This window comes from Cupressus sempervirens, chromosome 2 (assembly GCF_028749045.1).
Source record: "Cupressus sempervirens isolate cs-2001-9-10 chromosome 2, ASM2874904v1, whole genome shotgun sequence".
In the NCBI taxonomy this organism is placed as follows: Eukaryota; Viridiplantae; Streptophyta; class Pinopsida; order Cupressales; family Cupressaceae; genus Cupressus; species Cupressus sempervirens.
The window spans coordinates 660,504,726-660,531,162 of NC_143119.1; the positions used below are offsets into that span (position 1 = coordinate 660,504,726).

The following is a 26,437-nucleotide window of genomic DNA, read 5'->3' on the forward strand; positions in this document are numbered from 1 at the left end:
CAAAAATTTGCACCGAAAAATGCAGATAATTTTGCAGAGAAAAATAAATCTGATCTAAAAATAAAATTGTAGATCTAAAAAATGATCATATTGTACTTGTAAATCAGGCCTTTGGGTGCTAGTTTGTAAAAAAAATTTTGCCTCAGATTCAACTATGGCCCAATATAGGCAAATTTATAGTCGATTTTCACTTAATCAACATTCCAGACGCAATGGCAAGGTCCACTTTGGCTCTAGATGCTCCCAATAACTGCAATACTTTGGATCTGGGTCGAGGTGTCCTCAAAGAGGTGAAGCAAGATTAGTCTCTAATGACTATGTGAAGAGAATTTCCCTCAACTCTGATACCAAGTAAAAATTTTCCTTAGGGAAAAATCACCTAAGATCAAGGAACTCAAGCAAAAGCACAGGAATAGACCAAAATAGTATGATCACAATAACAATATCAACTGAATTGATGTAATGTCATGTACATATACACTAGGAGTGCCTAAATATAAAGGCCTCTAGAATACTTCTAGAATATCTAGGAGTTAGCACACTGATAAGTCTTACAACAAGGCACATGTCCACCAAGAGTGGATTATCCTCCATTAAGCATAGGAGTTAGTGCAATGATGAGAGGATAAGTCTACAAAGGTGTAGCTCATAAAATTGTGTTGTAAACACCATGTGCTTAATTAAGAGTGCATATAATTATGTTATCTACATGAAAACTTAATTCATTATGTAAACTCCAGTGTTGCAGACACCATGTGCTAAATTAGAGTTGCTTACTCTAGTGTTGTCAACATGACAACACATAAGAGTTTGCAAACTCCTAAGTGTCTCACTAATAAATAATAAAATAATGCATTAACCTCAGTAAACTTAAGTAAATTGTAAATAGTGAATAATTATTTACACCAACATGTCTTCACAATGGACTTCTCATTTTTCTTTGCACTATCCAATTCTTTCTTCAAATCATGGAGTCTATTTGTAATATGAGTAGACTCCTCTTTCTTTTTATTCTCCAATTCATTCTTCTAATCAAGGATTTTCTTTGTAGTTGACTCCTTTATTTTCTTTACATTCTCCAATTCCTTCTTCATATGGTGGATTGTGAAACCTTTTGTAGTTGCAATAGACTCTGTTGTCTTTGCATTCTCCAATTCTTTCTTCATATGGTGGATTGTGAAACCTTTTGCAATTGTAATAGACTCTGTTGTCTTTGCATTCTCCAATTCCTTCTTCAAATCAAGAATTGTTTTTGTAGTTGACTCCTCTTTTTTCTTCATATTCTCCAATTGCTTCTTCAAATTGTGGATTGTATTTCCACTAGACTCCTCTTTTTGTCTTCTCATTCCCCAATTCCTTTTGAAAATTATCAATTATCCTTGCATTAGATCCCCATTTTTCTTTTCATTCTTCAATGCCATTTCAAATTATTTTTATGCACTACAATTTATTATTTACCTGTGCACTACTCTCTACAGACTTGAACAACTACGTAGTAGAGGCTTTTTATGCTGAAATATTTTTTTTGCACTCATCCAATTCTTTAGCCATATTTTTTAGTTTTTCATTCATCTTTTCTTTCTGGACAATTGCCTTTGTAGAAGAAGAATTCTTTATCCTATTTTTCAATTATTTCAACCTATTGCTTACTGCTTTCTCCTTGGCCTTCACATTATCAAGGTCTTCATGTAACTTTTCTATTTTATTTGCAGACCTTTTGTTTTCGCTCTCTCCTTTCAAAAGTGTAGAGTAGACCATTTTGTTTCTCTCTTTTGATATATTTATTTTGTCAATAATTTTCACTTTTGAGAAATTCATTTGAAGATTGGTAGCTTGAACATCATTATGATTTATTAGATTTTTTGGTGAATTATTATCTCTATAGCTTGGGGCATCACAACCATGAAGTTCATCATTTCAATGTTTGGATCATATGCTGGAAATATAGGAAGTATACTATTACTAGATCCTTGATGTTCAACAATTGCATCACTTTTCAAAGTCTTCATAATTTTCCTATTTCTTTTTCTTGTCTGATCAAACCTTAATGCAAAGTCATTTAAACTAAAATTTGGGTTTGCTGACACAATTGAGTATTTGAAAAGTGAATAATTAATTGTATTGATGAATTCTCCTCCAACTCCAATTGTATTTTGAGAATTGCCAACATACTAAAGATGGACCATTCCAAATCCTAGTGTTGTAGGACTATTTTAAGGGTTTTGTACAAAAGCTACTTGTGCATACATTGGTGAAGTAACCATTGACATTGCTTGTGTTATAATTGTCATAATGTTTTAATTTTTTGGACATGGTTCACCCATGCTAGTGCCAGTGCCAGCGGGATCAGCTACAACTAGATTTGAAGATTTAACAAATTTTATGTTAGGATGACCTTCAGAAGTAGAAGAATAATATTTTTTTCCCTTTCTTCTAGATGAATCATCTTCAATCTCATTGGAGACTCCAATGACCAATTTACTTCCACTTTTAGGTGGGTCTAGAACTGCAATTGGATTCCAAATCCCTTCACCACTTGCATTAATCGGCCCTATATTATATGTTTGTTTAATAGAATCACTCATTTCAAGATTAACAATATGCTTGGTTGACTTGGGATCCTGAGTACCTTGAATGTCTCCACTAGAGTCGAGGTCCTTCTGTCTTTGTCTATCACTATCACTCCAAGTTCCAAAATCATATACTACAGTTGGATGTGCTTTATTCCAATAATTGTTAAAATGTTCATCCTACTTAATTTCATCAAAACCTACTAAGGTCTCTAGTTCAACTCAATTTTGCCTCATTTTCCAAAAATTAATCATCTTGATTTGACACCATAATTTAGATTTGCATGCATCTTTAATTTCTTTCGACATAGAACTCTTAGAAGGTTGACATGCTTTCTTGTAGAAATTTATGTAAGAGGTTTTGATTTGTGTGACTCTGATATGTGCAGTGTCATAATTTGGGATGAAAATTCTTGTATTGAAATATTATTCTTTGTTGCATGTTTCTTCATCTCTTTCTTAACCTCATCCCACAAATCCATGTTTTATTAAATTTTCTATCAATTGCATCACCTGATGTTGATATTTTCTTGTAGAGTTCCCATTGGCAATAAGTCTTGTTTTTATTATGTTTAGTGGATCATAATTTCAGTAATTGAAAAAATCAAAAGCAACAAAAATTACTAATTCATTTGCTACTTTGAAAGCCTTTCTCTCAAATGTGAGGCCTCCAATTGCAAAAGGCAAGGAAAGAAATATCATTTTATTTTGCTTTCTAGTGAAAAGTTTATTTGCATTCACCATCTTTCATACATATTCCAGATGCATTGAAAGATTTCATGGTTCAACCACTGAACTATAAGACCTTAACATGGTGTAGTCTTCCATAGAGAACCAGTCAGCCAATTAAATTTGACATCCCACTTAAATGCAATCTTTACAAGACACGAATAATCTAGACATCAAAGTGCCTATGATTTTTTGGTAAATAGCTGCCAAAAACAAGTCTACAAAATAGTTGTAGTTATTATTGTTATTAGTCATCCTCATCTTATGTGTCCAATCATATACTAGACTTGGAGTCTCTGATTTCTTCTGGGTTTTCTCATCAAACATATAGACCTCAATGTCAAGCTTGTTGTTCTATGGCTCAAATATTGGGCAATGCTTTGCTAAAAGAAGGTAGCACAAGTAACTTGTGAACCTATATCTCTTCATCTTGCCTATAGTTGTACTTTGTTTAATCATTAGTAATTATTCTTGCACAAATTCAACAATGTGTTGAACATAATTATATCTTACTTCTACCTTCTCAACTGACCAACCCAGACAATGGATATTATAAATCATTTCAAGAATATCAGCCCCCACTTCCTTGTTATTATCCAATCTTAGATGAAATGATAATAAAGAAATAGTATTCTGAACCTATGGCACAAAAATATCATACTGATAAGGAAGCTTATGGTCTATGTCTAGTGTAACAGTAACACTAGTATGATCAGTAGATGACTCTGAGTTTACTAAACCCTTAATATATGAATCTTGAAAAAATCTATCTAACTTTTCATAAGCACGTGCTAGTTTATCCAAGTCAATGTGCTCATTAAAGCTTTCTAGCTTAAACCCTAGCCCTAGGTCTAATAGAGTGAAAAACTCACTCTCAATTATGGATAAAATTTTCTTGTGAGTGTTTTGGTTTACAATTGTCTTTCTATTTTAATCATAGTTTTGAGTGCATAGCATTACAATTCAAGGCAAGGGAATACTTTTGGTACAACGATGTTTGCTAATCCACTAACCAAAGCAAATAGTTTATTTGCATTTGCACCAATACTTTTGTTACATTTGAAATAATTTTTGGGTGAAAGTATAAAGTTGTGTCACCTTTCAGGTTGACTAATCAGAATGACTAAATTTTAGTATTTCTATCTAAAAATCATTTTTTTCAAACATATGATCTTGTTAAATTTATTCTAGCTAAGTTATATATGGTCTCCCACTTTTCCAATTGCAAATGTTTATTAAATGCATGTTTGATAGTGGTTAATATCAAATTACCGAAGAAATTAAATTATTTCAAAAAACTGATATTACAATAACTCTTACTATGTTTCTTATGATATTTTTAATAACATATAAACACCATTTTATAGAGCTCAAAGTCAAGAATATTCTCATATAGAGTTCATAGTGTTTTAATTAGATATAATATATTATAATTTACAATTTCTACAAGTACGCATTTTAACACTTGAGAAGATGTTAATTTTGAGAAAGAAAAAAATAGTAAATCATATTAGAAATTTTTTAAAATTATATGGCATTCTAGAGGAGAGATTCCTCTTTAACAATATATAATTTATCTTTTGGTTAGAATAGATTTATTTTCAAAAATGTGGTGGGGGATGAAAACTATTGATTTGAATAGGTTGAAATTTGAATTGTTATAAAAGAGAAAATATAGGTCTAAACTCAATTTTTGTTTTTGATTGTTCTAGCTACATATATTATCTATAGCATATTTTTAGATCAAAAGGAAATAAGTTTATTTCCTTGTAGTTTGGTGGTGGGAACTAGACCCCTAATTTCTAGCATTTTTCAGCAACTAAAAAGTTATCTTTAAAAAATTACAAAATCTATCATTTCTTTTTGCAAATAATTATTAAAAATTATAATCCTAAACTTCATCCATTTCCACACATTTTATTAGTTTACTTAATTTTCAAATTCTAAATACTAATACAAGATTTATGTCATTGAAGTTGAACAGTTATATTTTTGTTAGCCTTTTCCTTTGTAAAAGGGTGACACAAGTTTGTACTTTTACACTTCTTCCATTTTGTGGATATTTTCACTTATTAAACAAAGAATGTCTAATTCTCATTATTCACATATCTCCATGGATAACAGGATCAAAAACATCATGGCATTTATCAGTGAATCCTAGGGTTTGTAGCACTTGCTTGAGTTCTATAATGTCTTTCTTTTCCTTTATGCTTGCACTCATACTAGAAATTTTTGACTTTATTTGCCAATGCCTACTACTTTTTATTACTATTTGCACAAAATTCTTCTTGAGGCCCTATTTAAAAAAAATTGAAGTGTAAACCTAAGACAGTAAGAATCAAGATTTCTATTGTTGCAATTGTACTGCAAAAAAAATTAAAATATTTAAATACCTAGAATTGAGATTCAAGATGTGATAATATTGGCTAGCAAATACTCAAATAATTGGTGTTATCCTACGATACTCAAGTTTCAAACTTTCAGTCTTCAAAATAGAAAATGGAATTCAATAAGTTGAAATTTGAATACCCTATAGTATCAAACTGTCAACAACTCTGAACTTAATAGTCTAAAATCATAAAAGGTTTAAAGTACTTTACTAATACTATGTATAATGTACATGTAAATGACATCAATACTCAATAATGTACATAATTATAATAATAAAAAGTAATAATTAATTACATTAATATACAATGTACAAGTTGAAATTTTAAATTTGTACATTTTAAATAAATTAAATAATAAAAATTGAACTTAATAATCAATATGATTTTCAGATAAATTTGTGTAATGTTATTGTTGTTGTCAAGAGTCATTCAGAATTGTGACACTTGTTACGGATACATATCCTTAACACATGTCACGATTCTGGATGTTTCTTGACAATAGAAATAACATTCCCAAAATTTATCTAAAATCTGTCTCAGGCGATTGATCTATCTTTTACTTAACAGTCAAGATTAACTAATAAAAAGTTTAAAAGACAACACATAATAATTATTAACTCAATCCTGACACTTAGTTGAGTATTGTAATGACCATACATGTATCACGGTTCTGGATGAATCTAGGCACATGGAAAAACATACCCAAAATTGATCTAAATTTCATCTCAGGTCATTAATATTTCTTTTAATTAATGGTTAGTAATAGAATAATGGACATAACTATAAGAAAGTATCTTGTACTACATGTGTCCCAATTTTAGTTAGTGGAATTTTCTCATGGACACGTGTCACAATTATGGATGTTTCTTGACAACAATGATAGCATTCCCAAAAGTTACCCAAAATTCATCAAGGGTTATCGATCTTTCTTTCAATCAATAGTCGCGACTTGGAAATAACTATAAGAAAGAATCTTTGAGTAAATGTGTCCTAATTTTGAGTAGAAATAGAATATAACTTAAATCTTTTAAAATTTGGCCCAAAATAGAGCCGCAGTCATTGATATATTGTTCATTGAACGATCCAAATCATTTCACGAATCATTAAACTTATACATAAATAATATTAATTATTTAAATTATGATTTATCTTATTGTTGCACAATGCAAATTTAAATTTAAATCACAAAGTGCAATAACCAGTTGCACACATTTTAACTAAATGATTTAGTTAAAACATACAAATTATTTGAATTTCTTGAGAATTTTCAAAATTCCTAATTTCGATTAGAATAAAATTAAACATGTAAAATTAATGAAACATCAAATTTTTGAAAATATAAAATTATTATTTGTAAAATGTAATCAATTATCATTCATCGATCAATAATTGGCAATTGCTTGATAATGATAACTTGATTTAATAATAGTAGCATTTTTACTATATTAAAATTAATTTAAATTATAATCAGTATTTGCTAAATTGTTTCAACTTGATAATGATAAGTGATAACTTAATTTAAATTTAAATAATCATGGCATTTTTTGTTTCATTCAAAATATGATAAAAAGTTAAAATATTATGATGATCGTGATATTTCAATAAATTTACATTTGAAAATAGAAAGTAATGAGTAAATAAATTAATATTCAATATTTTACATGAACATTTATATATAAGTGTTTTCATTTGAGCTTTTTAAATTTTCAAATCAAATTTCAATATTATTTATTGGTCTCTCATTTGACAAATTAATAAACTTATCTTACCTTATCTATCTTATCTTATCGAATTTAAATTGCATGATCCTTGACCAGGAATCATGATGTTTTTGAAATTAAAAGCGACCAAAAGCAAGGGTGTCAGCCCTTAACAGTCAAAAGGCTGGTAACCAGCACATTACCAACCAGTAGCAAAAATAGTCAACAAAAATAGAACCAGCAGTCAGAGAAAGAACCTAAAACAAGAGAGCTAGAACTAGAAAGTAACCCTAGCAACTAACAAAAGTCCAACGAGGCACCCAAGCCTAATAAAAATATAATTACAGCTGATAACCAGCAAAACTATAACTATCATAACAATATATAAAGTCTTTGGATCCATGGACCCCATAACTGAACAAAAATTTAAAAAAACTTAGATTTCTTTTTTCCCTTTTCCTCTTACACAAAGAAAAATTTGGGCCCAGTCGTCAGCAAGGAACTTAAAGAGCAATTTATTGTACTCCATGTCCAAGCCAACTTCCTCCTTCTCCTGTGCCAGTAATTGGAGGGTAGTTGCAGCAGCATGAGTAACTTTAAGTCCAAACTTGGAGAAGGTGAAAAACCCCTCCTCCAAAGCTTTGACTCTTTCCTCGAGGTTTCTATAATGCTCCTCCACCGTCACCATCTCCTCTTTATGCTCTTCGACCTTTGTAGCAGCAACCTCCTTCATTTTTTATCCCTTTGGTTTATCTTGTAGCACCTGTGGGTTAGAAGAAATCTTTGAATTTTCTTTAACAAGGGAAGAAATGGTAATTGGGGAATTATTCTTTTTGCTCATCTCATCACAAAAAGTAAGGGGTTTAAGTGAGAAGCTAGCTGAAACATGGGTTGTCTCAGTATTCCTTTCCTTGTCGTCCGACACTTGAGTTTGAGTGTCATCCATGAAAATGCTCCCAGAATTGAAACTTTTTTCCCCCTCCTCATTACCATCATCCTTTTTTGAGTTGGAAATTATTTCCTCCTCCCTTTTGTCAATGTTATTGTCAGAGCTATCTTCTTCAACTTCCTCAACAGGGTATCTAATAGACTTCTGCTTACCCCTAGCCTAGGTCTGAGCTAGCCAACCAAACCTTCTTCTTGCTTTTCCCTCAATATCTTCACCAGAATCCTCTCCAACAACCTCTACCACCTTATCAACTTTTAATTTCTTTTTTCCCTTTTGTTCTATGGCTATGTCAATTTTTTTCTTTTTCTTAGTGTCTTTACTAGGAGATGGCCTAGGAGTATGGATTTTCGTCCCCGTATTGGAGCTTGGGGGGGAAATCCTACTATGGCGAGGGTTTTCCACAAAAACCTCTCTAAGGGGACATAAAGCTAAGTGGAACTGATATAGACAAAAAATTAACCCCTGATGAATAATGGTGAAGTTTAGGCCTTTACTTTTTTTCTCCTTAACATCCTTAATCATATCCTCAAGCGAATGTAGAAGAAAAAACAAAATGGAAATGAAATCCCTATTTCTAAAATGATTCAACAAGGGAAAATGATAGTAATATCACACTCCAAACCTGCCTTCCAGGGTCAGATACTTCATCAGGACCAGACACACATCATCCCAGGGCTCAGGAAGCTTATCCCTTTTAAACCCTCCTCTGTAGTGAATTGGCTCCTCATTCTCCACAAAGAAGTCTTTCATGCTATTCTCATCCAAGACTTTGGTGACTTTCTTCCACTTTTTTCCCTTCATTGTGAGTCCTGTTGCCATGGCAATAACCTCCTTCGTGACTTGAAAAGTAATGCAGTTGATTATGACCTTCCTATCATCCCAATTATTCACAAACTATAATGCACAATTTTCATCGTGCCCAGCCATGGACAACATATATGGCAAAAAACCCCCTTCCTTCAGGAGATACCAAGTCGCCATCCTGTCCTTGAAGTTCTCAAGTCTCGTTGGTTCCAGTCGATTCAAATCATCTCCCATATTAATTTCTCCACTATCCTGCCTCTCTTCCTCAGAAATATGCATCAGAACTTTATCGCTTTCCAATTCTCTATGGCTTCTCTCTTGCTTTAATCCTTTGGGGGAATAGGGATCAAAATTATAGACCCGTGTATGATGAGCACCAGAATCCCATAGCATCTTATTATGAGATTTGTGGGTATTAAAAACCTAATTTTCTCTCCCCGTCGATTTCTAACATCCCAATCCATCATATCTATCATACTTCCATTTGGGAAGCTATTCGAAGCTTGCCCCGAGTTACCATAATTGCGAAAAGACAAATTTCTTAATTCGTAATTCCTCCATTTGACATTTGTACGGCCACGTCTGTCTCTTATTTCCAAAACGCTAAAGTTAAATTTAGCGATAAAGTTCTCCATCTCGCCAAAATTGGCCTTGCTTTTAAATTCAATAATCATCATTTTGAATTCTGTCGCCTTTTTCCTTGATTATCAACGTCCTTTGATTTTTGTTGATATCAACTAAATTTTCCCAGCACGTGATTGCCCTAACATTAAACCCCATGGTAGCTGTAGTGTCTGCCACTTGATTACCTCCCGGTAGATATGATTTAGGTGGACCATTCTCATTTCCTCCAATATATTTTTAATATCAAGGATGATATTTCTAATCTTCCATCCCAATTTTGCCTCCCCCTTGACCCAATCGATCACCAGTTTGGAGTCCCCTTCTATAGTTAACTCTAAAATGTTTCTTTCCCTAGAGAGTTATAGACACCATAATAACACCATAGCTTCTACCACATTATTGCTACCAATCCCCACCTGGCCTGCATAAACTAATAGAACATCACCATTCCTGTCTCTCAGCACACCACCAGCTGCTCCCTATCCTCCTTTCGCAGCTCTGTCAAAATTCAGTTTATACTGTGTGATGGTGGGTGGTCTCCATATTGTCTGTTGTCTCCTCCTCCTAGTAGAGCTATCAAAAAGGAAGAATTCCTCTTGACAACCCCAATTCTCAGCCACAATACCTTCAAGTCTTCTAGGTTCCTCCTTTGGCATCTTTTATTTAGCTACTCTTATATTTTCGTTCAACAGTTTGTTCATCACTCCAAAAACCACTTCAACCGTCCTATTTTCTCCCCTGAATATCTTTTTATTCCTTTCTTTCCATATGTGCCAACATACATATGGTGGGATAAACTTCCATAAGAGGATTAGTCTTGGATGATGGAATGGGCAATCCCAATTATCCACAAACTGTCCCAAGTTATCTTTCATGACCCATACCACCCCCAATCTTTCCCAAACCTTAGTCTAGATGTCAACCGTAAACTTACATTCAATGAACAAGTGGTAAATACTTTCTTTCTTTTGTTCACAAAGGCAGCAACGGTTTGTTATGTAGAATCCCCTTTTTTTTTTAAATTATTGATTGTTATGATTTTTCCATGTTGAACCGTCCACCGAAAGAAATTAATCTTAGGTATAAGGTTACTAATCCATACCTTACTCCACGTAGTTGGGCATAGTTCCTTACTGAACATTAGGGTATAAGAAAATTTGATAGTGAAGTTCCTAGTCAGAGTTAAATCCTAAGCTAAAACATCTTCCTGTGGTAGCATTGGGATCCTCTGTTCCTTTATTAGTTCTTCTAGTTCCTCTATGAGAATACCTATCTCCCGTGGATGATGCTCCTTCAACAGATTCTTCCATCTCCTCCCCTGATCAATGTAGTCTCCCACTCTAACCCCTATGTCCTCTTTAAGGTGTTCCTTTAAACCACTAAATTTACTTAAAGCCAGTGGTTTCCCCTCTGTCGACCTGTCTTCCCAAAACCTTATATTGAAGCCATTTCCCATAATCAACCTCAATCCTTCTCTTAGTAGTCCTCTATTTCTAATAATGTTCTACCAGATCTTTGAACCACTAGGGAGGTCATTATTATACAGGTTCCACCGAAAGGAGGTATTAGACAAATATTTAACTTTCATAATATTTCCCCACCCCGTGTTTCCTTCTGCCAGTCTCCATCCAATTTTTGTAAGGAGAGCTTTATTAAGGTCTTTCATTCTTCTAATCTCAAGCCTCCCCTTAGCTTTTGGTTCATACACCTCCTCCCAGTTGACCAGATTCAATTTATTTTTCTCTTCAGTCCCTGACCACAGGAAATTCCTTTTAATTCTCTCAATTTTCTCGGCCATATTAAGATTAATCTTAAATATGGATAGGAAATAAATAGGGATTCCCTGAAGGGCAGCAACAATCAATTGAAGCTACATGTATCATAAGTTAAACTTTAATAAACTTTTTTTAAAATTGTTTTTAAGTAAATTAATAATAGCTAAAACTATTAAATAAGTAATAACTATTAACTTGCAGGTATTGAAATTTAAAGGACATACAAATACATATTAGTATATTAATAATACAAATTTTCATTGGATAATTTCCAATTGAATAATTTTTTAATTATAAATCATTAATCAAATATGAAACCATTAAGGGATTGTTGAAACCCTTTTTTTGTTTCTAACTTTATAATAGTTAATTTTTTATAACAGTCACAAACTAACATTTGAACATTGCATTAAGATTTTGAGAAGCCAAAAATAGAGTCGTAGACTAATGATAACAATAATTTGAGAAGAAAAAATATATTGTTTTCATTGATTATATTTGAGATTATACAATGTACATACTACTATTTCATAATATAGATAATCAAAATAGTTGATTAAATCAACGTAATTTTACTATTTCATAATTTGCATTAAAGGGCAAAACCCAATCCAAAGAAAAAAAATATCTTAAATTTTTTTTTTCTCAAAGGGCAAGGGCCAAGGAAATAGGAAATAGGGAATCAGGGAATAGGGAGAATCAATAAGCTGAGGACTTGAAGTCTTCAATCAAAAGGGTCTTCAAGCCCCTTCATGAGGAATCACTTGGAGATGATAATGTCATTAAACTTGTGCAGTCATGTGAAGTCGGTGTTGCTAACGTTGTTCACCAACAACCACTTCTACAAAAAAATCCTCCCAAGCCACAGCCACTTCCAATGGTGAGTCAATTAGCATTCATTCATGTTGAGAAGGGATCCTTCTATACAATGCTCCCTATGCCTTGCTCCTAACACATGTCTGCTACATCTACAAAAGGGATGCCAATGCCTAGCGCTAGTAACTTCTTCGCCAGTACAAGAATTTTGGCATTGTCTTCTAAAAATGTTTCCTTAAAAATATTTCACAGAAGCATCAAAATGTCTACTTGATTATCTATAAGTTTGAGAGGAGACGTGAGGAAGAAGGAGGTAATATCTATGGACACATAGTACCTCTTCTCATTTCCTAAGATTTAATGGCCTAGGACTATGAACAAAGTAGGGTGGATAAAAGGACCTGTGGCATCTTCCTTACAAACTATGGCTAGGAAATCCTTAGGTATCATGCCCAAAAAGGGCTTTTTCATATCAATTGTGGTACATTTCAATTGAATTGGTCTATCCATGACAATTACAATTTACAACCCTAAGATTCTAAGAAACTTTGTAAACTGAATTGATATTTGAGAATTTGAGAAATGATAATGAAAGGGGAATCAAAGAAACTCTTTAATGATAGTTGCATTAAATTGTTTGGTTTTCATGATCTTTCATATCTTGTTTTAATATTCCTAGTAATTTGTAAGTGTGGGAAATGTACTCGCATTAATGTCAAACAATCGGAGTGCCTACCAAGGTGGTTGTAAATGAAATATAATAATTGTAATTGTCAGTACCACATTTATGATTTTAATCTTGATGTAATGTTCACTACATTCTATTTAATGTTTTCGTGCAAAACATGGCATGTGTCTCCATTCTAGAGATTTTTGTGTCGCTCCAGGTCTTTTCAAGAAACTGGCCCCAAAATGCATCTTCTATTATTGATCTCTAATTAATCAATGATCAATAAAACTAATATATTAATGTTACTAAAGTGACGGTACCCAAGTTGGTAATTACTAATGGTGATCACTGAAACTGATGTTCTTAATAATAGACAATACACTAGTTAGTAGTTAGTACAGTTGGTCACTAGCTAGTAGTGACACTAACATTATTAATAATAGAAACTACACTAGTCAGTACACTTGGATACTAATGGTCACTAGCCAATACACTTGCACATTCACTTTTAGATTTTAAAAAAAATATATAGTTTACCACTAAAGATTAGCCAAGACCATTATTATTCATTTTCCTACAAAACATGTCATTCACCTCTGATATTACAATCTCATTTTTTCCAAGAAAAAAATAGTCATCATTTATTTATCTGTCAGCAAGAAAAATATTTAATTCGCCACATTTAAAATGATATTTGTTAGGGTAAGAAAAAAAATCATCAACATATAACTTTTTTTCCCCTACATGGAACAAAAAATTGCCGTCAAGTTTAAAATTTTCCCACCCACAAAATGTTGGATTCGCTAGCATTTTAGACATTTTTTAGGGAGGGGTTTCTTAAAGTTATCCCTAACCATCAGTAGAAATCACAAAACCAAAATGCACAAGCTCCTCCTTCATAAAAGAATAATTATTCAGATTTATCAATGTGACTTCTCCTCTTTTAGCCTCTATAAAACTTGTCAGATATGCTCTAGGTGTTTCTCTTTAATCTTACAATAGATTAGCATATATCATCAAGGTATATAATCATAAACTTACCCAAAAATTTCTTCAAGATTTCATTCATCAACCTCATAAACTTGTACTAGGCACATTAGTTAAGACAAAAGACATAACTAACCACTTATACAAATCTTCATTAGTCTTACAAGAGGTCTTTCATTCATCTCCTTCTCTGAGCCTAATCTAATGGCAACAAGTTTTCAAATCAATCTTTTAAAAATATTTTGTTAAACTCAGTCTATCCATAATATCATCCATCTTACACAAATGAAACCTATACTTTATTATTATCATATTTATAACTCTAGAAGCAGTGTATGTTCCCCATTATCCATTCTTCAAGTAGGTGTTAATACAATAGGTACTACATAACTTGGACTCAAACTTTCTATAATCAAACCCTTCTCAAGAAATTCTTTCACTTGTCTATTCAATTCTCCATTCTCTATGGGTGTTAATCTATGTGGTGCTTCATTAGGAAAACTACCTTCATGTATCATATCCATACAATGACTTGTACTTCCCATAGGAGGTAATCCATTAGGGAAATTATCAGAAATAATATCTTCAAACTCATCCAACAAAGATCTAACCTTAAGTGTATGTTCAAGTTCATCTTGTTTCACAAACTAATTTTCCTGAACTAAACAAACCCTTAAAGAAGTACATTGACTTCCCTCAGATTTCTCAACCAAAGACAACAATAATTGTTTCTTTCCATTAGCACAAATAGTATACTAATTCAATCTACCATAATTCAAAGCTTTATTATCATACTTCCAACATCTTCTGTAAAATATATCACCACAATCCATAGGCATAATAACACACAAAACTTCATCAAAGTAATTTCCAATCTTGAATTTTAGAAGGCATTGTTCTCTTATTGGAAATTTATGTTTATCCTTGATCCAAGCAATGGGATAAGGGTTAAGGTTTCATAATTGAATTGCAATTTCAACTTAGTTACCAATTCTTTAGATGCCAAATTTTCAGAATGAACACTGCTAATAATCACTTTGCAACATTTATCTTCAATCTTACATATGGTCTTAAAGAGTATTTTCCTTAAAACTAGTTCATTATCCTATTGTTCATTCCACAAAGTTCTCATCATCAAAAGGCTCTCTCCTTTTTTTAGGTTCATTAGGTGTGTCAATAACTTCTTCTAGATAATCAACAAGAAGGATTTTCTTTTTCAACTTAGCAACCATCTTTACCAAAGTATTGATCTTTTCTTTTCATCTACTTTGTCTATTATTTTGCAAATGTTCCCACCAAATAAATCCATGTTCTTTCAATTTTGTAGCTACTATCCTTACTTTCTTATCCTTAGGAATACTTTCATAGTTAATATATTTCTTAATCTCCCAATCCAACAAAGGATCAGTATATAAAGTCTTCCACTATATGTAGAAAGTTTAAAAATAGGTCTTCACTTTTCTCTATTCAAAGCTCTCAAAAGTCTTTATTTATCTTGTTCCACCACAAGTTCAGGATTTAGTGTTGCTACTACTTCTTCTTCTTCATTAAAATCTTCAAGATGTACTCCTCTAGGTTGTTTCAATAGGTTCAAGTCTAGTTGTAAATTTTCTCAACATATCCATAATAGCATTGTCTACATTTTCTCTACCTCAAACCATCTTAACAATAGTTCTTGCAAGAATCATATCATTTTGCAAGTTATAGGTCAGAAACCAATTCTCCCACCCTACAACCAATCTTCAACAAAGTTCTACAAGATCCCAAACTTTGCCAAGAAAGAAAATCACTTTCATATTGCCTGACACAAGGTAGGAGGGGATGGAATTTACCTCCTAGCTACCTTCAATCAAAGTTACACATGGAAGCGACCAAATAGGAGAAACCAAAAGAAATTATAGAGAAGTCAATACAAATCTGATAAGACATTCTTTATTCAATATGTCAAGCATAAGGCCTACCTAGTTGCAACCATATAAATTCAAATTATAATTAGTGAGATTAAGCACTTGGGCCTATAGATCCAATTATTAGTATTTTCCTTCTATCTAACTTCATGCTACTTTTCCTAATCCTTGATCTCTACTTTTATAGCTAGCAATACCACAAGTCATATTGTCAGGAAATTCATTACACCTTATAGATCTTGCCCCAAAGGATAATTCAATGAGCTTACAAATATGAAAGTTAACTTTTGTGGGGCCAAGGATAGGTCCACACATGATCCTAGGATAGATTCCCAAGTGTGCATGATGCCATTATATTAAACAAGATATTTCCAAAGCCAAACTTGCACACTACTTGAGCTACCAAGAAATCAACATGCCTCGAATAAAGAGAAGGATAACTTCTACAAATAATAAAATTTAAATATGTGAGCTTAGGAAAAGGATCCACAATATGTCCACATTAGGGAGTTGACTATGTGGAATGAGAAAACATGAACAATAATTACTATTCTCCAAATAGAAAACAAGAACAAAGAAATGAAATCTTGGTGGTTGATACAAGATTGTCGAAAAACCCAAGATGCCCATGCATCACAATATGGCTTAGTAGTTGGGACCAATTTTACATTGTTAGTTTTTGAGCTCTATCCCTAAGGAACACTTAAGTGAGGGGTTATCACTATAATTAAGGTATTTTACCATATTTATTGTTCAGCTTAGTACTAATTCCACTTTAATTAAGCTTATTGAGAAAATGCATAAGAGTAGTTGTATTATTTATACTTTGTGTGGGCTTATCATGTTACTATTTCATCACATCCACTTATAGTGGATGGAATTTTCCAATTTAGATGTGATCCATATTTTTCAATGTTATCACACTATCACATATCCACATTTTGTGTATTGGTATCTTTTCATGTGGACTATCATGCAATGAAACAATGACACTTTCATTTTCTCATTCAATCCTTTACACTATCCTTTATGGGTGAAAGCACAAACCTGTGTCACCCTTTTGTAAAGGAAAGGGCTAACAAAAATATAATTGTTCACCTTCAATGACATGAAATTGGTATTATTATTTTGAATTTGAAAATGAAGTAAACTAATAAAATGTGTAGAAATGGATGAAGTTTAGGATAATAATTTTTAAAAATTATTTGAAATAATAATTGATATATTTTTCTAATTTTTATAGATATTTTTTTAATTGTTGAAAAACATTGAAAATTAGGGGTCTAGTTCCCACTACAAAACTATATGGAAATGAACTTATTTCCCTTTGATCTCAGACTATATTATAGATAACATATATAGCTAGAACAATCAAAAATAAAAATTATCTTTAGACCTATAGTTTCTCTTTTATAATAATTCAAATTTCAACTCAACTAAAATTGATAGCTTTCATCTCCCATGACATTTTTCAAAAAAAATCTATTCTAACCAAAAGAAAAATTATATGTTCAGAAAAGGACTCTCTCCTCTAGAATGTCGTATAATTTTTAATTTTTTTAATATGATTTAATTATTTTTCATCCTCAAAATTGACATCTTTTCAAGTGTTAAAATACGTCCTTGTAGAATTTTTTAATTACAATATACTATATCTAATTAAAACACTATAAACTCTATATGAGAATATTCTTGACTTTGAGCTCTATAAATTGGTGTTTATATATTATTAAAAAAATATCATAAAAAATAATAAGAGTTATTGAAATGCCACTTTTCTGAAATAATTTTATTTCTTTAGTAATTGGATACAAACTAGTATAAAACATGCATTTAATAGACATTTCCAATTGGAAATGTGTGAAACCATATATAACTTAGCTAGTATTAATTTATCTACATCAAATATTTGAACAAAATTGATTTTTATATAGAAATACTCAAATTCAATGCTTTTAATAAGTCAGCCTAAAAAGTGACACAACTTTGTACTTTTACCCTTATATAACCAAGGGGTGTCTAATTCACTCATTTGTACTCACCTTGGCTCTATAACCAAGGAATTTCCTATGTAATATTCATTCCACTTGATTTGAGTTGATTCAATCCAATTACTAAATTAGACTCTTGGTGTAATTACAATTTATTCTTGTCATATTAATTCTCTCTTGTGATTGTGCTCTCCATTTGATCTCTAGAATTTAGGTGGCTATCTTCATAGCCAAATCTTACATATCTAATGGATGAAGAAGTTGGAAGGGTTTCAAAATAATGAGTATACCAAACTTATCCACACATAACCTATTCACAAATTATATTTTACTCTTTGGTCACATGTCTGTCTAAATCCAAAAATATCATGAATATTCTCTCTTATTGTTCATCTTTGTGTCAATTGATGATCAAGTCAAAATCCAAGCTATTTTTTTTTTATGAATCTTGCTCATTTAGTTTAATATCAACTTAAAAGGAATTTCCAACTTTTTGGTTTTGTCTCTCCCTTGGAAATATTTAGGTATTCTATTCTTCTTGGGTCTTGAAAAACATCATTTTTTGAGCAAAAGATCATATCTTCAATTTCAAAGAAAATATTTTCTTGATAATTAGTTGTAAAATATTAGTGATCAAATAAGTTCTAAATGCAATCACTACCTACTTTTCCATTCTCAATTAAGTGCTAAAAAAATTTCTCTCATAAACCAAATATTTCTTTTGATAGACAAATATGAAGAATAAAGAAAAGATTTATCATCTTTCTTAGAGTAAAGTTAGTATTCCTTAATAAGGAAAACATTCCTCTTCTTTATTTGTGTAAAGTTTGTACATTCCTAAACATTAATTTGGAGGTTGGACCATACTTGCAAGGAAGCTTAAAATAATGCTCTAGGAGCCAAAATGTTATGGAAATTGTACATAAATGTTTTATTAAAATGGTGCAAACTTATTTTACCCAAGTAGTTAAAAATGATACCTAGGCCACAGACTAAGGGATGAAACCAAGAAACCATCCAAACACACAAGAATATTGAAATTTGAAAAATGAAGAAAAACAAGACTCAACTAAAAATTTGAGAAAAAATTACAATTAATAGATATGAATTGATGATACAAATGTACAAAAGAGATGTTATAAGCAAGTGATGTTGGACTAGTTACACCTACTCTCAAGAAAGAAAATAAAATGCAACATTATTAAAAAAAAGGGGGCTAATGTGGTGAAACCTAATCTATACAATAATAAAACTCTGAATTATGTGACAACTAAGCTATCCAAAGTAATCTTGACATGCATGAATAGGTGATAACCAAGAACCAGTTAGGAAACTCCTTATTCATACCAACAAAATTCACACTGGTCAAGTAATTTAATGAAGTGGAAGTCTATTTTAGGCTGAATTTTGTCACTTTGTTAAAAAACTATATGTTTCAAAATAAAAGTAAGATGTCTTTTTTTTTCTCTACATAAGTTCAATATCAAGAGCATGTGAGAATTTTTATTAGGATCATTTAACTTCAAGAAATTCTCACCAAGTTTTCTATCTAACTTTGATAATCATATATCATATATTCAAAAAAGTATTATTTATGTTTCAAAGAACTGAAATCACAAATCAAACATATCAAAACTAATACACACTAAATTAAAAATCTTATATATAAATAAATTATTTATATTTAATTAAATGTAGATTAGTAATATTTAGAAAATATATTATTAAATAAATTCAATTACCTCCTTCAATGATTGTGATATTTTTATTTAACGCTCTTATTTTCTCAATATCTTCTTATTACCATTTACTCTAGGTATTGATTTTACTGATTTTTCACATGATAGAACAAAGATTATTTTTATAATAAAAGGAAGCTAAGCTAGTTAAGGAATTAAAGAAATATATATATATGTGATTCCTCTCGAGTGTATTTGTGACATAAACCAATACCTTCTAAACCTAGGGAAAGAGACCATACCTGGAACTTAGATGGCATATTGCCACTATTTCTAGCATTTTCATGATATGCTTGAATAATTGTATCCATGTCCCTGCCACAAAATTCTAAGATTAGGACCTGGTAGTTTTAATTATACTTTTTAATTTACTAAGAATAAAATTTCATATTTTAAGGATACAATTATATAATTTATTTAAGCTATTCTAATTTGGATGTATTTTGAAGAAAACACTCACAAGTAAATTGTAAGATTCTTGTTCATTGAATTTATTAGATCTATTAGATTTCCACAATCTGTCTATTTTTTACTGTCAAAATGGTTAAAATTGTTCTAGAAATGTAGTTAACATATGTGAAAAAATATATAAAATTGATTTGACTTAATTTAGAATTTTAGGCAATAATAAAATTGATTTGGCTTAATTTAGAGTTTTAGACAATAATAAAATTGATTTGTCTTAATTTAGAGTTTTAGATAATAATAAATTATTTTTCAAATTGCATGTTCATGGGCTTGGGTAGGTTCATCCCTCGTGCCAACCGAGCACATATATAGAGAGGCAAACAATGAAGCTGACTCCCTGTCAAAATTAGCTTTAGGAGCCATGGGTGACTCACCCATTCACTTGCTAGATATTTATATTGATTTAGACTCAGATGATTTCGGTTGGGGAGGGACTCTGATGATTGGTGTTGTTGAAGCTGGTATGGGAAGGCACCGATACTATATATATAATATTATAAAGAAAATAAATAAAATAAAAGTATTCTTAGTATATATATAATATTTAGTTATTTACTAATGTAAACAAGTGTCATGTAGTGGTTGGCTTGTAGTTGGCATAAGTTGTGTTAATTTAATTAGATAGAGTAGTATCTAATTTATATTTAAAAAATTATAACTATAAGAGAACAAACTGAATTGATTGTAATTATAATATAAAAATATAATATAATTCATATTTTATTAATATTTTAATATTTGAGATGGAATTAAAAAACATATTTTTATATATACATGCATCCTAAAATAAAAATCAAATCATTCAAATTGTTAGTATGAATTATGTAAACTTCTTAATTATAGACATATTAAAAGTATTAGTATGAATTTCGTGGAAATAATAATATAATAAGTAAATAAAAATTCTTATTTGAAAACTATAAGTGGTGCACATAGACAAAATCAAAATCAATAACAAAATGTGAAGAGATGATTTAGCAGATTAGGATCTTTTATAAGAGTTTTAAAAACTTAACCTTGTGTAGGTTGGATTTATATAATGGGAACCATATGGTAATATTTCTTATATTTATTAATTGTAGAAATTTAGTGCTCGATTAATTTTATATGATATATTTTATTTGAAATGCATAATATATATTGAATTTGAGAATAAGCATCTCTAAATCAATGTTAAAAGATGTTAATTAATAATGATGAAATACAAAAATAAAAATAAAAAATTGTGTTTTCATAGTATTCTCTACTTTTATATAAAATACAATGGATGTTAAGACATCACTGATATTCTTTAGTGAAAGATTGATTTCTAATTATGATAAAAATATTTGTTACAACATAAAAGAAATAACATATATTATACTTGGTATATAATTGTGATATATATTACAACATTGTTAAAGATATATTAATAATTGTTAGTATAATTTTATTTATTAGTTTTTTTTGTTTCTTTTTTTAAAAAGAGGGGTAAAAATTTATTCAATTAGAGCTAAAACAATATAGAAGGCCTCAAGCCCCAAAGAACCAAATACAAGTCACAATAACAATTAAACCCTATCATTTTCCACTAACTACTAAAAAATCCTAGTGTAATCTGTAGGAAGTCCATCCCTTCCTACAACATCCCAACCAACTCCTTTCTCCGACGTCCATTTTGCCAAGACATCAGCCACTCCATTCCATTCCCTAGGAATGTGACAAAAAGAGATCCAATCCACATAGCTACTCAGATACAAAATCTCTCTAATAATAGAGGCTAACTGGCAGTTAACATCATGCACACTCTGGTTGTTTATCATATCCACAAAACTCTAAGAGTCTGAGTCACAAATAATCTTCCTCCATCCCAAAGAACATCCCCGCTCAATAGCTAGGCTGATGGCAAGGGTCTCCATCTAATTATTAGAATGAATTCCTTTATAAACCAAGAAAAGAAAGAAAACTTCACCATCCTTGCCTCTTTCAATAGCCCCAACACCTGTCTACCCAAGGTTCTCATGGGAAGAGCCATTAGTATTAATTTTAAGGATGCCAATTGGAAGTGGCCTCCACTTCCCAATTCTACAAGCCTTTCTCTTGAACAGCTGAGATCTCTTGCCATTTGTGCCCTCCATTCCTTCGTCCACTAGTACCAAATTCCTTACTACCATATAATCTCCAGGATCCACATGTTCAATCATATCTAACTTAACATAGATAGTTTCTTGGAGTCTTCTCAAAGTCATCTGAATAGTTTCTTGGAGTTTGCTCAAAGTCGTCTGCCACAATTTAGTGACTCCCAAACTGGAGTTGCAAAAAAGCCTACGATTACATTCTAGCCAAAGATTCCATATAATGAAAGTAGGTCCAACAACCCAAGCCACCTGGAGGAAAGTGGTTTTTACCAGGGGTCTACCAAGGCTCTCCCAAAATTCAATAAGAGACTTAGCATGAATGCAACCATGACACCACATCTCCCACTACTTATGCCAGATTTCTTTAGAGAGAGGGTATGAGAAAAATAAGTGGGAGATGCTTTCCCCATTCAACATACAGAGGGAACAAAGAGATGGCCCATGGAACCCTCTCCTTTGAAGGTTATCCCAAGTAAGACATTTATTTTGAGCCACCAACCATAAGAAAAATTTAAACTTAGGCCAAGAAAACTTATACTAAACCTTTTTCCATCGAGGAACTTCAATAAGTCTATGTCATTGTTTATCCAGCCAAGCATAGCCTTTGGCTACACTAAGCTTTCCTTTAGGACACGGACCCAAAGCAAGGATATCCTTGTCTTTAGAAGAGTTGCATAGCCTATCAGAGAGAAGGCTAGCAATTTCATTTTGAATCTTCATGGGACCACCCAAAGGCCACTCCCGTAGGTCCTTCCAACAACCCACATCTACAGAACCACATAGTTTGACATTCTTGAAATGTGTCAGCTTAGTCCACCTAGCAACCGTAAATATATGGAAAAAGAGGCTAGAAATGGGGGTAGTTGGAAAGAATGGGAGGATGGTCATCCCATGAATTCCACAAGAACAAAGCACTTGATCCCTCATTACATATCCAGAAAAGTCCTTCCTTGATAAGAAGTGCCCCCTTTTTAAAAGTATCCCAACTAAAGGAACCTTTCCAAGCAAGACCTAGTCTTGGGATATCCTGACAATCCACTCCTAGAAAATACTTGTGGGCTAGAATCTTTGGCCAATCTCGATCCTAATTATTGCACCACCTCTAGTATAACTCAGCAGCCAAAGCCTTGGCAACAAGATCCATAGATTTGAGACCTAGACCCCTAGCAAACTTTAGCAAGAAGACTGTGTCCCAATTGACAAAGCTCTACTTTAAAGAAAGAAGATTTCTTCACCAAAGAAATTGTTGAGATAGAGCATCAAATTCATTCATAAAACTAGTACGAGGAGTTTGCACAAGACACCTATAAATGGGAAGAGCCTAAATCACTATCTTGAGGAGGATAACTCTCCCAACAGAAGAAAGCCACCTATCAGTCCAGTGACTCACCTTGCTATCGAATTTATCTAAAAGGTCTTGCTAGTAGTCCTTCAACTGAACTCCCAGAGCCAAGGGGAATCCAAGGTGAATTAGAGGAAGAGAGCCAATCTAAAACCTAATAATCCTAAAAATTCTATGCTAGATCAGCTGTGGAGTATTAAAGAAATAAATAGATGACTTACCTAGGTAAAAGTACAAAGTTGTGTCACCTTTCAAGCGGACTTATCAGAATGACTAAATTTGAGTATTTCTATCCAAAAATATATATTTTTCAAACATATCATCTAGATAAATTCATTCTATCTAAGTTATATATGGTGTCATAGTTTTCCAATTGAAAAAGTCTATTAAATGCATATTTTATACTAGTTTGTATCCAATTACTAAAGAAATAAAATTGTTTCAGAAAATTGACGTTTCAATAACTATGACTATTTTTTACGATATTTTTTAGTAACATTTAAACACCATTTTATAGAGCTCAAAGTCAAGAATATTCTCATATAGAGCTTATAGTGTTTTAATTAGATATAGTATATTGTAAAAAAATTCTCCAAGCACATATTTTAACACTCGAAAAGATGTCAATTTTGAGAAAGAAAAAAATATTAAATCATATCAAAAAAATTAAAAATTAAATCATATCCCTCTAAAGGAATAGTGGTATGGAGAAAGGAAACTCCAGTTTTGTACCAGATTAATAAATTTATTGCAGAGATGGGTGAGAATTTTGACAATATAATGGACAACTATTTTGAAGCCTTTAAGGAGAAGATGAACAATAGGTTCTGGATTCTACCAAAATTAGTTGAAGACTACAAGGATGATGTTTGTTTCATGGTTGACTGTGATAGAGTATACATTCAGGTAGTAAGGCCTAGAGTAGTATGGGTGAAACCTCTTCCTTATGAGGTTAATATTGATGGAACAAAGGAGATAATTGAAGCCCTAGTAAATGAGCCTATAGATCCAAAGGTACCCATCTTTGGAACATATGAGGAAGAAAAAGCTAGAATAGAGCTAGAAATTAAGCTTCCATAGGCAGTGAACAAAGGTAAGAGGAGGATTTCAAAACTGAAAACTGCAAGTGCCCCTCTTATGCTTACCAAGGGTAAAGGTGAAAATGAAAAAGATAATACACCTTGTGTCACTATTAATGTTGACGATTATTAGGTGTTGATGAAGGATGGTGAAGAAGAGAACAAGAAGAAGCTAAAGAGGAAGATAGGGAAGAAGAAGAAGATAAAGAAAGTGATCCAATTAGGATAGCTACAAAAGTTATAGCCTCCCTTCCTCACTCTCCAGTAAAATCAGCCACATCATCAGGCATGGAGACAGCTTCAACAAGTGTGATTGTGACTACAATAGATACATCATCTTCCCAATCACTATTTTCTCCCTCTCACCTCCAGGTATCACTAATGGAAGTGTCTACCACTTCATCCACCAAGCTACACTCCTCCTTTTCTTTAGCTCCTGAGTCAAGAACATCAACAGTAAGTGTAGCACCTAGTTCTACAGTTTTATCTACTTTAACTTTGCATACTCCTATAAGTACTCCTGTTGTATGTACGTCAGTTGGCATTCCTCTTGTAATTAGATCAATTTTGGGTAGCACGTCAATTTTGGATTCTTCTAGTTAATATTCTATTAGTAGGCCCCATAAATTTTTTTACTTCAAGCCCTACTATTTCTACCATTATTTTTGTTTCAAAATCCAAAGTGGTAATATCAGAAGTTGAACCAAAGACATCACTTAAACTTATGATTAGTGGAAAAGAAATTGATGAAGAAATAGACTTGCACAAGGAAATTGAAATTCCCAAGTTGGATTTTGATAATGCTATTGTTGAACAAATGAGATTGGTCAGCCAACTTCTTGAGATGAAGGCAAAGCAGAAGCAGCTCAGAGAAGAAAGGGACAGAGAATTTCAAATAATAGAGAGTGCCAAGAATATCTTGACAGAGGACATAGGTGTTGATGTTGATTCATCTCAACATATTTTGTTACAATTAGAAGAAGCAGTAAATAAATTCAATAATGACTCTACTAGCCAAGAAAGTTTGATAGAAAAAGCTGAGAAAAAGTTTGACAATAAAGTGCTCGAGCACATTGCTCAGCATATTGGTATTCATCAGGTAGATCTTTCCTCAATTTTGGCTAATCATTCTTTTACAAATCTAACATCTCTTTTTGCTAAGCTATGTGATGTTACTGAGTATACAAAGGAAATAAAGGGAAAATTAAATATGATAGATGAGGATCTAAAGGCCAGTGCCCAAAAGTTGCAGCTTGACCCCAGCTCAAGATTGGCACATCACATGAGGGTCAGATTCCTATCAGACATGTAGGATGAGTTGTTGAGAGAGGAAGCTAGGATTTGGTCTACACTAATAGACATCAAGAATATGATCCTTCCAATCATGGAAACAATGCAAAAGCATATTGCCTATTCAAAAACATTGATCCATGATAACAATTTTTCAATTGCAGACCATATGATTGTACTCTTAGCAGAAGTTCAAGTTACACTTCAAACCTGCAAAATTTTGCAAGAAAATTGGGATAAGACATTAGCTCTTATTCTTAAAGTACATTATGATTTTCTCTCACATTTTAGTGTCTCTGTATAAGTATGTTGTGTATAAATGTTTGGCATTATTGTCAAAAAAAGGGGAGATACATATGTGCAGAATAAAAGGGGGAAAGACTTGTGCATAATAATAAAGGGGGAGAAATTAAGAAGAGATATTTGTATATAAGCTTTGCATGATATTATGATATGATATGTATATTGTATAGGGGAGATATGTGTAAAT

At 31.9% G+C, this 26,437-nt stretch overlaps 1 protein-coding gene across 1 annotated transcript in view; it reads right to left on the minus strand.

The window, feature by feature from the left end:
* The window catches only part of LOC149575100 (agamous-like MADS-box protein MADS1), a 139,989-nt gene that overhangs the window by 53,596 nt on the left and 59,956 nt on the right, over positions 1-26,437 (minus strand). Inside the window, exon 2 of the mRNA XM_089812167.1 lies at positions 19,894-19,966. Within this exon, the coding sequence (XP_089668293.1) occupies positions 19,894-19,966 (73 nt within the window). The remainder of the gene's footprint in view (positions 1-19,893; positions 19,967-26,437) is intronic.